This window comes from Pleurodeles waltl, chromosome 11, assembly GCF_031143425.1.
Source record: "Pleurodeles waltl isolate 20211129_DDA chromosome 11, aPleWal1.hap1.20221129, whole genome shotgun sequence".
Taxonomy (NCBI): Eukaryota; Metazoa; Chordata; class Amphibia; order Caudata; family Salamandridae; genus Pleurodeles; species Pleurodeles waltl.
In genome coordinates, this window is record NC_090450.1 from 504,366,036 (window position 1) to 504,380,653 (window position 14,618).

The 14,618-nt window shown below is 43.8% G+C and overlaps 1 protein-coding gene across 3 annotated transcripts in view; it reads right to left on the minus strand.

The window, feature by feature from the left end:
• The window catches only part of LOC138265818 (ubiquitin carboxyl-terminal hydrolase 12A-like), a 735,388-nt gene that overhangs the window by 147,260 nt on the left and 573,510 nt on the right, over positions 1-14,618 (minus strand). For all 3 annotated transcript variants that reach the window (XM_069213886.1, XM_069213884.1, XM_069213885.1), the window contains one exon: positions 2,028-2,083. In XM_069213886.1, coding sequence (XP_069069987.1) covers positions 2,028-2,083 — 56 coding nt within the window. The remainder of the gene's footprint in view (positions 1-2,027; positions 2,084-14,618) is intronic.

The window sequence follows — 14,618 nt, forward strand, 5'->3', positions numbered from 1 at the left end:
GGCCAATGAATATCTGTGAGATAGTGGAGACTCAGAGGCCCCTCTTTATATTCTGCAGGAGGGGGAATGTCATTAATGTTACACCACTGAGAAGATCTACTCTAAAACACAGCAATTCTATGGGTTTAGATCAAGGAAAATTAGCTGCACACTAGACCAAAAAGAGATCTCTTCAATGGTCCAGAGACATATGTAATAGTACCAACTTAAGAACAGTAGGATGGAAATGCCACATTTTCTGAGTTCTACTTGGAGAAGAAGGTTGGAACACCTTGGAGGAGAGACACAGTCTTATGATGAATTTTCTTTTCAAATGTAGTCAAACTGTTCACACTGTACTGTCCCAAAAACGCCTCCCCCTCCAGAGAAATACTTAAACACCTTGCATTGTAACAGTCAAGACTACTGAAAAAGCACAGAGAAGGTTGTTGGCTCATTTCTAAGCAATCCAGTGAAATCTTGGCAGGGCGTGACAGTTTCCCCTTTTTAAGACAGCTTAAAGAATACCTCATTTTAGAAAGACAAAATGGTTCAACTTTCTGGAGGCTAGGCAAGTTAGGGTGAATTAGTGAATCAGTTGTGCTGTTCGAGTAATACAGTGAAGGAAGTAGGACCCCAAGGCTTCCCTAGGTATTAATTAGTAAAAGTATGTTTGGTTCCACTGCTCTACTATCCTATGCCACCATTATCCAGAAACATTGAACATGTTTTTGAGTACAGCTGAGTGCAGATAAAAGCCACCATTTTTTGGGCAATCCATTTCTTTTAGATTTCAAGTAAGATTCTAGCACCCTCAATGTCTGCTATTTTGAGCTATAGCTGCAAAGCAGCTTTTGAGGCCCTAAACTTCTTTACCCAGCTAAAGATTCCTTCTAGTGATGACATTAAAACTGCAATATTATGTGTAGTGTTTTGTGTAAATGCGTGTATGTGTGTAAGAGGCAGAATGAAAGTGAGAGAGAGACCTAAAAGGTCACAGTTTTGTCTCGCTCACTCGCCTTAGACTAGGTCAGCCTTTACTTGCTGCAGTGCTTTGATGGTTACATAATAAAACATTGTGGCTACTGGTCTCAATTAGAGAAGGGAAAAAAATGACCCATCTGCCCTTCTCTAGGTTTGGCCACTTTAGTTACAGTATGGGAATGCACACATCCCAATGGCAGAGCCACTATCAACAATGGCGTTATTCAAAATAATGGTGTCACCCTACAGAATGTGAAGAGGGGCCCCTTAGTCTTCCATATCTCACAAATATTCATTGGTCTTGGGTGGAATTGGGTCCCCATCAAGGGTTTTAGGACCATTGAAAGGCTGAGGTCCCCCTGCACCGCAGTGGCCTATTACATCCTTGACCATCAACTCTTCCCCTGAACACTCCTTTACGGCAAACTGGATGCTGGTGGATTTGATGTCAGAGAAGCTGCACAGTTTGGGCAGCGCCATTTCCAACATCCTTTCGGTTCATGTAAGCCCTATAACACAGGTTGTCCCGGGCAGAAAAAGGCCTTGAATATAATCTATCTTCAGGGTTAACATGAACTGTCTTCCAGAATACACAATACCCAAAAGCAATGATGACAGTTACCCTTTGTTTGTAAAATCCACGTATGGCATGAATGTTCAAAATAATAACCTTGCACCATCACACTACATTAGCAGGCATTGTATGAGATATTGAGTATCTGATTTACTAAAATTGACGTACTGCTGTGTTTCTCCTGGCTTACTGTGGAATTTTCAGGAGTGTGCTACACCTACTCATAGAAGAAAAGTCTGTGAACCAGGTTCCAAGTAATGCGTTTCTTCTGATAACTAACACTCCATCCCATGCATGACACTCCATCCCATGTATTAATTTGAAATCAATGAGCGTGCACAACCACAACTCTACTAATATTTTGCCTGTGACTAGGCAAATATATAACCGAGTTACCGAATAATACACATTTCATAAAGACTGAGGCAGTCCCTAAATTATCCTAGCAGTTTCCCCTTACTACTAGGGGTTTTTACAATGTCATGCTTACCACTTGGCTGTGGAGTCCACAGATCTGTAGGGAATGGAGCACTTTTTTGCGGTTCTCTATAAGGAAACATATAACAATAAAAAGAAAGGGAGCAATTATTTCCATAGCAATTAATCTCAAGTATCAGCAAATGAGCGGATGAATGTGATTGCAAAACTTTAAAATGCACAATTCTAAGCCCCTTCTCTGCTTAGAAGGCTGATGCACAAATCTGTTTACTTTATGTATTATCTCGAGTTGTTCTTAGATCAGTTCACAATCTCTTCTAGGATACTGGTTCCTCTTTAAAAGTGACATATACTTTGGAAGCAGTGCCACAATTCCACTTCTCTTTGAAAGGACTAATGGACTTCTTGTCAACTACCAATCTGTAGCAATGGGTTTCAATCTCACTCTTTCTGATGGCCACAAATGAGGAGCCAAAGTTTTAGCTCAGACCCCTCAGAAGAAAAAGAATATAGACATTTATCACGTAGCTCTCTTGATGAAGGTTGCCATGTTTTCGCCAGTTTGTCACCTCCCAATACTAAACAGGCAAAATACGGGTATTTAGCTTCAGAAATTAACCACGTGCATTACTTTTATAATTGACAAATTGCCATTTCGCGTTAGAGTTCTGCACAAACTGACACTATTTGGCAGGCAAATGTAGTCTACATGCCAAACATGTAGACTACATTTTAGACTCCTTTTGTAATCCCAAGAAATATTATTTGACTTAATCGCTGGAGTCCGCTTGTATACAAATGTTAAAGTTTCCATCTATTTTATATCTCAATATTCCAGTTTGAGGGTGCCTGGCATTCTCACTTTTCACCGTTCAAATGCTGAAATATGTGAGGATACAGGGATGACTCGATTTAGCACTTAATTTGTCTATGTCAATCTATTTTAGATATAAGGAGGGAATATCTAAAAGAGCCATTTGTCAAATCCAGCATAGGAAGGATTAATCATGCAATACTGCTTTTCAATGCCCGATCATGGCTTTATTGTCAAATTCACAAGGTTTTTAGATTTAACCTATCATCTCCATATAATTTTAGGATCTAAGTGATTTTATTTAATACACAACTGGCCTCTTGTTTTAGAATTGATTTTATTTATTTATTGTGAATTTCGATTGCAACGAAACATGTATTTTTTCTATGCAATAAAATGACTACACTCCAACTGAACAAATAACCCAGTGAGAGGAACTAACATGAGAATACTAAAGTGCTTCAGAGTTAACAAACCTACTCAAAATGCTGTACGCTTTGTGGCAAAAACACTAAGGGCCAGATTTATGAAAAGTGGCGATACATTGCACATAGCGTCACTTTTCTTGCGGTCCCTTGCGCCCCACAGCTACCATATGTGGGCTGTATTTAAAATATGGCACACCATGGCGCAGGGTAGGGGGCAATAGCATCAGAATGACTGACACTACTGATGTACTGTTCAGGGTTAGTGCCAAAATGTTGGCGCTAATCCTGAACACTACATACGGCCCAATGAAAACAATAGCATGCCCTCTTTTAACGACTGCTGTAAGAAGTCGTTAAAAATCCCGGAAAAAAATGCCTCAAAGAAATCTCTTAGATTTCTTTGCACCATTTTCGCACCCCCCTAATGTGTGTCTGGCGCAGGCATAATGTGGCGCATGGGGTTACAACGTGGCGCAATGCATGCATAGCACCACTTTGTAAATATGGTGCGGTGTTTTTAGCCATCTAACCACACATTATCATTAAAAAAATTATGCTAATGTGTCATTAGATGGCGCTAGGCCATCTTAAATCTGGGCTTAGACTAAAAGAGGAGGAAGATGAATTTAATTGACTGAGGGCCTTGACATTGCCATCAAGGGAATAGCCTCAAAAGAAGAGGAGACAACTATAGTAACATTACTCGTGGCACATCTGACAGAGTGTGCAGCAACACTTAAAATGAATCTTAATTATGATTATCTAGGAGTTCCTACATTTTCAGATCTGTATCTGGAAACAGAAGAGAAAATAGAGACCCTCTACAGTATCAGAAAGTTACTGTTTGGTTTTGCAGCAGGTGAAGTTACTGGTAAACTATATAGTGTAAATCTATATGCTCACACTGATTGAGATGGCTAAAAACATTTGTCTAGAAAATATCTAATAAAGTGTTAGGCCTCTGCTTCCTGTTAACACAATAAACCACAGCCGACCACAGAACAGATACAGTGCACATAAGAGTTTATTGCCTTTGTTATTTATGGAAATGCTATCAGCAACATAGGACTTATGTTTAAAGAAGATCTCTTTGCTTTTCGTATGTTCCAACACATACAAAAAAGCCTATAAACTTGTTGAATCAAAAAGTGCAGATGTTGTAGGGTTGTACCAGTCTTTATGAACAGCCCCCCAAAGTATAGCTTCTCTTTTGTGGGGCCAGGTATAGATAGAAATTATACTTTTGTCTGCAGTGTCGAGTACATAAGGTGGAATCCTGTTTCACAGTTACAACAAAAGAGTAAACCATTATGAGATAGGCCTCTTGCTCTGCATTCTTTTCTTTCTCCTTCTCATTAGGGGGAGACTTGCACTTTTCAAAACAGAACAACCATGCAGGGAAAACAAAGTACAAAGTACATTTTCATGAAATTTCTTTAGCAGCCAGAGGTGCCCGCTGACATCAATTGGTGAAATCAGTGGAGAGGTCACCATGTGATGCAGAGGTTCCATGGGTATAGACCATGACATGAGGTTCAAGCATTTCAGGTTGTATCTGGCTAGCAAGCTTTCTCTTTACCATTTGCTTAGAAGGCCCGGTGTACAGTGGAGACATTGAGGCCTACAAGGTAATTATGAGACATAAGATACCGAATACTGTAGCTCAAAAGAAGAGTTGTAGGCAAGAACACATCAGGAAGATTGAATCGAAGCTTCTGCAGATGGAAAAGTCTATAATTAATAAACAGAATCCTCAGTTGCTGAGAAGGATCAATGCACTCAAACAAGAATATCATGACATGGCACAAAATATAGCACAACTTATTTTAGCTACACAGCATGAACCCTACTAGGTCTGGGACAAGGTGGGCTGTCTGTTAGCATGGCTCATCAAGAGGGAGCATGATGCTAGAGGGGGTGAGGGGGGCTGACATAGCGGGAGGGGATAGAGAAACAGATAGAGGCATAACAAATGTCTTTGCTATATATGCCATTAAGTGCTATGAGGCACTGTATATGAATAGAAATAAGGAAATCAAATGATGTTTAGATGATCCAGAAATACCAAAGTTGAGTGAAGAAGACAAACAGGAACTAGAAAAGGAACTCACCCTATATGAAGTTACTGAAGCCATTAAAAATGAAAACGGGGCAAACACCTGGCCGAAATGGAATGGCAGTTGTTTTCTACAATCTCTGCACTATTCGGATATCTACCTGCACCACCAATACCTGGGAGTCAGACAGAAAGGAATTCTTCCTCCAGGCCTAAGACATGGTACAATTACACTGATCTACTACAAAGAGTGGAAAACCAGAGAAGGTTGTGTCTTGTACTGCTCAATCTCATTACTAAATGCGGAGATTAAGCTATTGGCAAAATCACGGGAACTAGGCTTACTGACAGTCATAACATCCCTTATACTTAGGGACCATCAGGATTTCTGCCATGATGTTCCATCCGGCTGAACATGTGAAGGTTACATAACTGGCTGGCTAAAATGAAGTCTCTGATGAAACATCTAGCAATACTTTCACTAGACACTAAAAAAGGTGATAAGCCTTATCTGTTTCTGACATATAAAGATTTGACATTGGACCATCGTTCTCTAGCCCTCCTCTATAAGGATACGGCGGCAACAGTGCTAGTCAACCGGCAGATTTCCTATGATTTCCATCTGGGAAGAAGAACAAGACTCGGGACACCACTCTACCCCCTCTTTTTCTGCATTATGCTTAGAGCCACTGGCCTGCTGGATTAGGTTGCTAGTAGAAATTAAGGAATTCCAAACATGAGAGTGAGTCCCTTAGAGGAAAAATGTCACTATACACAGAAAGTATTCTGCTTAATGTCTTGCAGCTATTCCTTTGGTCTTTAATACGTTTAAGGAATTTGACAAGTATCCACACAATCTAGGGCCGCAAAAAGACACAGCATTATTGGCAGTCTGTGTTGCAAGAGTTCTGGAGGATTTTGGATTATGACCAGCCTCTGATGACCCTATTTGTGATACAGAGGATCCTGAATAATACTGTTTTTACACAGCAAAACTTTAGATTTTGTGTATTATAATGGTTGTGACAAAAAGGGATTTGGCCAAGACTTGGGGTTAAAAGCAGATGCCCACAAAACAGGAATGACAAAATGGCATGCAGTTGTATTAGCAAGTGGAAAGAGTAACATGAAGCTAGGGGATGCCACAGGAGATTCAATCAGATATGGGAATGATGGAGAGATTTCTATGTACTTTATGATTATACTGACATCTCCGACGTGCGGCAAACAGATGGACTAATTTGTAGAGGTGAGAAAAGACGACCACAAAAACTCAGCAACTGTGCAAGGACCTTAGAAAGTACTGTATGCTACAGACACAAGCGGTTAATGCATTACTACTTCTTCTACCCCTCCACTTTTTTCCCTGGCAATTGTTTGCTGTTAACTGAAACTTGATGCTGGTTATAAGGTGATGTTACTATTTTTAGAGACAAAAACTAATAACAATTTCGAAAATATATTCTTTCCCTAAGCTGACAATATGTACTTCCAATATAAATTGTCTTACATGAGAAATGGAATGAACAAACTTCATACATCCTCTCTTAAGTGAAATTTTTCTTAAACGTATATTTGTTTCTACCGGTTTTTAATACATTTGCATGCAACTCATTTTTACAAGCTTTGCATCCTGTACAAATGTGGATTCCAATGTTGCTTTTAACAAGGCAATTACTTTCTCTGTGGTGCTTTGGAATTGCTGTTCACTAACCTATCTTGTATTGACGTTGCCCTCCAATAGGTGATCAAGAGTTCTTCACCAATTACTTCCTTGTATCATCATTCAATTATTTATGCCCAGTGGTTGCGAAAAATGTTAACAATCTCTTCCATACAATATTACTAGCTAGATGATTTAATTGCTTCCTCTGATCCTGGTGATTTTAATGACGGTGCTTGTCCTAACAATGGTCAAGATCGACTTTTCCCATCCACTTTTCCTCTGTTTATTTCAATACCTTACTTGGATATTTCTCTTTCTTTTTTTTCAAGGATTTGTTCTTGATGTTTTCAATAGTCCTTGTCTGTTGAACAATACCAAATGATCCTCAAATACTATACTCCATTTTGTGGATTGTTGGTTGACGCTTGTTGCATGAAAGCAGCTATAAGTCACTCTCTTCTTGCTATGGAGCGGCATTTGTAGTTCTTCTATAACTACCTTCACATCTAGGACTAATATTTATCTCAAAGGTAATTTGTAGGTTTGTAACATTCTCACTTATCTTACATAATATTGTTTGAAATAATGTTTTGCTCCCTTCCAGGATGCTAAAAGAAGTCTTCAATATGCCTCAGTCCTATAACTTTTTTTTCAACTTCTTTCAATTGCTCTCCATTCCCCCATGGTAGGTTCCTATCGCTAAACTGGCGGAGCTATTGACAGAGGTACGCATGAATGAGTGACTCAAGGAAGCTCTGGAAGTTTGTTGATACACATTATAGTTGAATATGAAATACTTGTTGTTGAGACATATAGTTAACTGCATCTTTGTATGTTGCGGCTGGAGCGTTGAACCCTTCATTCCGTAGTTGTGTGAGACTACTGTATACAAGCTTTCACATCCATTGTAATAGATTTATTTTCAGGAAACCATGTAATCCCAAGGGTGGCACAATATTGTCTATACATTGGCCTGTCTTCTCTAATAAAGATCCAATTGAAGAGAATCAGTCACCCTGGTAGATTAATATTATGCTTGTAGATCTTGTTAGCAAATATATAGTGGTTGTGATAGGTATACATTTCATCAGGGTACGCAGATGTGGAGTTAAGTATAGCAAATCTGTACTTACCACTCTATTCTTACAGTCACAATATCGTAGTCATTGATATTCAAAATACAATAGTTTGCATGTGATTTTAAACCCTATATTCAGGTAGTACACCTTAGGACGTGGTGACAATTTGAAATTGGACAAATCAAGGTGAGATGACAAAGGATTATAATTTCTTTGGTGTTGCATCAATGTGTGATGAGATGTTGTTCCGTGTTCTGGGTGCACAGCTGAAGAATCCTCACTTCCAAACTGCCACTGTCCTGACTTTTGGGTTGTGCTGTACCCTTGGGAGATTAAAGACAGGCACTGTGTGTGCCAGAGTTTGTCAATGCTGGTAGGTGAGGTTTCAGATGATGCCACTTAAGAGACTAAACTCAAATCACTGGAGTCAATAAGATTGATAGAGTGCCCAAAATTTGGATAAAAATGCGTGCATTAAACAGAACCACAGCATTTACTTTGAGCACCTGCTTTCCCTCTTAATGGCAACTTAGAGGAAACAAGAAAAAGTGTAATGTAGCCTCATTGGATAAGCTGTTGCCATTATAGCAAGGGGAAACAAGGGGGGAAAGTTTTACAAGCTGCCCCAGAAGCTTTTTCATCCACCAGGAAAGTGGCCTTCAAGTCTGAGTTGGACTGAACCTTCTTGGTTGGCGGCAAGACTTATTTGTGTACAGTTGGTTTTTGCCTGTAATGGCCAAGTGAGCAAATTACGATTGGATGAAGTCACTCAAAATTGTGACTAGTTATTACTAATTCTACCGTTTCATCAATCATTTTATTGTCTTTCCCAGCCACAGGTGTGAAAAGGCTTGTGATTCAACACAAAATGTATGAAACTGAGATTCCAAATTGAATAGCAAGTAGGGAAAATGATATAACCATCCTATCAAAATGACAGGAAACAATGGCATTTTAGAGGAAAGGTAGTGACTATGAGCAGTAGCCTCAAATCCAAGTCAACATGGGTTCAAAGGAATCAACCTGGATACATGAGCTGACCATGTTTGAGATAAAATGAATATTGTCCAATAACAGCAGAGGGCATTAAAGTCTTCCTCTGGAAGATAGTAAAAGCCATTTACTACTGTATCGTTTCTTGTAAAGGTGTTTCTGCCCTCTTTCAGTGTATTAATACAGGTTTGAGAAAAAACAGCATGGTTAAAGGGTAACTTCCATGGAACAAGGCTGTTAAACTCTGCAATCAGTGGAACAGATGAATCACTAGCTGATGATAGATATGGCATGAAAAGTTAGTTCTGGAGTTCCTCTCCGAATTGCTGCAAGACGAGAAGAGGTTGCCACAGAATGGGAGGCTAGAAGAGTACCTGTTTAGGTGCCCAAACCCCTGGGGCTTTCTGAATCCCTAATGTTATGATACTGCTGCTTCTCTTGATGGGGGGAGTATTTCTACAGTTGCTGTTGTTTTAGATTTGAGACCCACAACCTTATTCACAATGCATTAAATGTGATCAGGCAAGGAGGCTGAACCAATTAATTTGTTTTTTTGGGGGGTTAGAGTATTTTCACTAGTTGGATATCTGCAAGTGGCTGCGTGTAGGTCTTGATATTGAGATCCATAGTCTACGATTTTAAAAAGCAAATTCTTACCCCAAAGAGCTGTATGGTATTAATACTGGAAGGCAGACAAAATTACCTACACATGCTTCACAACAATACAAAATAAGTACTATCCATGACATTATGCATTTTACTATAATTTAAAGATAGAACATGTAAAATTACCTTACTTCTGCTGGACATAGATCATAAAATTTTGAATTAGCAAGCACAGATAAACCCCCCACCATTAATGTTAGAATGACTGTTATCATCAATGGAGCAAGAGAATCAGGGAGATATCATATCTCAATACAGAGGCCCTCATTACAACTCTGGCGGTAAATCACGCTTACCGCCGTGCAGGAGACCGACAACATACCGCTGCGGCCGCGGAATTCCGCTACAAGTATTACGACTCACAGCTCGGAATCCTCCACTATACAGACACCCACACAAGTCTGCCACACCAAAAGTCAGTGATAAACTGGTGAAACCAAATCAGACACGTCACGCCTACAAAAATACGCCCACAGTATCACGACCCACTAACCAACGCGGCGGTCATTCAACAGCGGTAAACCATTGGCGGTACACACCGCCACACTCAAAATACACATTTACAAAACACAACCACATTGGACAATTTGAAAGACACACACCTGATACACATACACACACCACACCCACACCACTATAAAACACACACCCACATCACCCACAAACCCCTACAACCAGAATTTCGAAAGCAGGCTAGAGAGAGACACCACCTCACACTCCACCCACACCACATCATGGCACCACTAAGACACCCCAGGTTCCCTGAGCAGGAGTTCAGGGTCATGGTGGAGGAAATCGTCCGGGTAGGGCCACAGCTATTCAGAGCACAGGTGCAGCAGACCTCCATTGCTAGGAAGATGGAGCTCTGGCGCAGAATAGTCGACAGGGTCAACGCAGTGGGACAGCATCCAAGAACTAGGGATGACATCAGGAAGAGGTGGAATGACCTACGGGGGAAGGTGTGTTCTGTGGTTTCAAGACACCAGATTGCTGAACAGAGGACTGGCGGTGGACGCCCACCTCCTCCCCCACAACTAACAATATGGGAGGAGCAAGTCTTGGCAATACTGCATTCTGAGGGCCTCGCAGGAAGACTGGACTCTGGTAAGGCAAATCTTTACTACTTTATCCCCCACACCCCACTGCATGCCATCACATACTCCCACCCTCACCCTTACCCCCATCACTCCACCACCTCCCACACACCCCACCACTCCCACAACCAAGCCCTGCATGCAACAACAATGCATGGACACCCATCACCAAAGCATGTCCAGTACAGAGACTCACTCATGACCCAAAATCACCAATCACACAAGGACTAAGCCAATAATGGAAGCACAGGAGTAGAGGGTCACACACCCATTGCACAAGATGGCACACACAGATACAATAACTATGCATTATACCCCAACAGGACCCATGCCCAACGTCACCGGACAGGAGGTGCCAGACATATCCAGTCCCCCCACAGAAGAGACCCACAGTGATGACAGCAGCTTTGCACGCCTGGATCAAGATGACCAGCCCGGCCCATCTGGGACCTCGGGACAGTCGGTTCCCCTGACACAGTCACAAACCACCACAGAGCCTCCCCACTCAGGAAACACCAGCACAGCACCCACCCAGCGGGCCCACACCTCTGTCCCTAGGACACGTCAATCAGCAGTGTGTCCACCACTATAGGGAACCCAGGCAAGCCCACTAACACAGGACGATCAGGGACCTAGGGGCAGTGGGCACATGGTTCAGGGGACAGTGGCACAGGACAACAGGGAAACTGGGACTGCTGTGCGACAGAGGGAGGACGGGCCCAGGGAACCCACTCCCCGCGAGGCACTCTCCAACATCATGGGAGCCTACCATCATTCCCAGGAACCCACAGCAGCGGTACTGGCCAAGTTTCAGGAGACCTAGCGGCTGCAGGAGGAACACTACCTGGGGATCAGGGAGGACTTGAAGTCCATTAACACCACCCTGGTCACCATTGCAGGGGTGCTGGCAGACCTTCTCAACACCTGGAGGGACACAGTGGCACACCAACGGGCCCCTGACACTGGCCTGGACGATGAACAGCCCTCTACCCCCGCTAGTGGACATGAGGCACCGCCAAAGGAACAAAATGACACCAGAACCCCACCCCCTGCAGATGGAGAACTACCCCGCAAACTGTCCCTGAGATCCAGGAACAACACAGAGAACATTGCCAAGACCCTCCGCCAGGAAATAAGACGACGCCGAATGTCACCCTTCTGTCTCACTATGTCACCCTGTCCATCCTTAAACTGCCATTGCTCCACTTCCTATGCCCCTTTGGACAATGCACCTGTGAAACAAATAGACTGGACTCTGCCATGGACATTCCTCCACCATCACCCCAGCCCATTTTACCACCCCCTCCACTTATTTGCACAGGAATAAAAACACTGCAATCACAAAACAATCTGGAGTCAGTCTGTGCTTTCACTAATGTGTAATTGCAACATTTCCCAAATATAGCAATGTCAATTTACTTGTTCACATACCAATGTAACACAGCTGTAGGCCAGGAGGAAACATAGCAGAGGGCACAAAGTGGGACCCAGATCTGTGAAATGCAAAGTCAATGTGACAAGTCAGGGTCCATACACTGACTTAAAATACAGACTTGTGCTAGCTCAAACAACAGTATGAGATGTGGGAAGCAGTGACATCTTCTTACCTATGTCTCACTGGAAGTACAGCATGATGATGTTGTTTCGGTTGCCGATATCGTCTTCTTCTGCCTCCTCTTCTTCACTCTCCACAGGATCCACAACTGCCACAAAACCACCATCTGGCCCATCCTCCTGCAGAAAAGGCACCTGGCGTTGCAATGCCAGGTTGTGCAGCATTCAGCAGGCCACGATGATCGAGCACACCTTCGGTGAGTAGTATAGGGAACCGCCTGTCAGATGGAGGCACCAAAATCTGGCCTTCAGGAGGCCGAAGGTGCGCTCGATCACCCTCCTAGTTCGCCCATGTGCCTCATTGTAGCGTTCCTCTGCCCTTGTCCTGGGATTCCTCACTGGGGTCAGTAGCCATGACAGGTTGGGGTAACCAGAGTCACTTGCAAATAGAGAGGGACAACTGTTAGATACACACTAACCCTTAAAGACAACCCCATAACCAGACACCTATTCACACTGTATTGGGACCTTTGCCTCACCTATGAGCCACACATGGTGCCTCTGGAGTTGTCCCATCACATAAGGGATGCTGCTATTCCTCAAAATGTAAGCGTCATGCACTGAGCCAGGAAACTTGGCATTCACATGGGAGATGTACTGGTCTGCCAAACACACCATCTGCACATTCATCGAATGGTAGCTCTTCCGGTTTCTGAACACCTGTTCACTCGTGCGGGGGGTACTAATGCCACATGTGCCCATCAATGGCACCAATGATGTTTGGGGATATGTCCCAGGGCATAGAAATCACCTTTCACTGTAGGCAAATCCTCCACCTGAGGGAAAACGATGTAGCTGTGCATGTGTTTCAGCAGGGCATACAACACTCTGGACAACATGTTAGAGAACATTGGCTGGGACATCCCTGATGCCATGGCCACTGTAGTTTGAAAAGACCCACTGGACAGGAAATGGTGTACAGACAGGACCTGCACTAGAGGGGGTATCCCTGTGGGATGGCGGATAGCTGGCATCAGGTCTGGCTCCAACTGGGCACACAGTTCATGGATTGTTGCACGATCAAGTCTGTAGGTGATAATTATGTGTCTATGTTCCATTGTCGACAGGTCCACCAGGGGTCTGTACACCGGAGGATGCCGCCATCTCATCACCTACCCCAGAAGACGTGCCCTATGGAGGAGAACAGCGAGCAGAGTCAGCCAACACTGAGGTATCACAATGTGTTATTTCCAGTAACGTTAATAATCCGTAATGTGCCTGTAACTGTGTGTTTTCCAGGCCTAGATAGGTGTGACGCAGTTATTATCCATGCTATGTCGCCCCCTAAAATGGCAGCTGCCTGACCTGTAAGGTGGGACAAGGGGATATGAGGTAACTGCGCTGGCATTGTACACCGTCGCGATGGGCGGTCGAAGACTGCGGCGGTGCTCTGTAATGGTTAACATTGGGCCCTATGGGTCCCAGGAACCAATGATGATCTACGCCAGCGGTGATGGGTCGCACCGCCGTGGGCGTGACCGCCATTTTCGGTCTGTTCACTCACTTGATACCTGACCTTCAACAGGAGAGGACCTACACTGCAAGTGCTGCTGTGACCTGTGTCGGGAAGCGACGATGGCTCCAGTGTCTGGGGAAAGGGCCCCTGCCTTCACTTCTGAGGAATTGAAGAAACTAGTGGATGGGGTCCTCCCCCAGTACATGCAACTGTATGGTCCTCCAGACAAACAGTTGAGTACACTGTGAGCATGGTGGATGGGCACAGCCTGCTTTGAGTGGTGTGGCTGGAAGATACATGGGGGGGCTGAGGCCTGCATGTGCGGATGCTGAGTGTATGTGCGTCAGGGCATGGATGGGAACTGGTGGGCAATGAGTTTGACGTTCCGGACGGGTGAGTAATTTCCTTTCCCCCGTACCACTCCTCTAGGTCAGCGCCCACCAGAAGGGTATTTGGTGGGCCATCGCCAAGGACGTCCGGACCCTGGGGGTCTATCACAGACGGAGCACCCACTGCCGTAAAAGATGAGAGGACCTGCGCCGCTGGACCAAGAAGATGGCGGAGGCCCAGCTTGGGCTGGCCTCCCAACGTGGAAGGGGTGCCCGTCGCACCATGACCCCCTGATGTTCCGGATCCTGGCGGTGGCCTATCTGGAGTTAGATGGGCGCTTGAGGGCATCACAGCAGCCACAAGGGGGTGAGTACACTCTCATTCAGCTGACTCTGCGCACTTGAAGAGGTGTCTGGGTGGGGGAGGTGGGCAGTGGGTTCCCCTAGG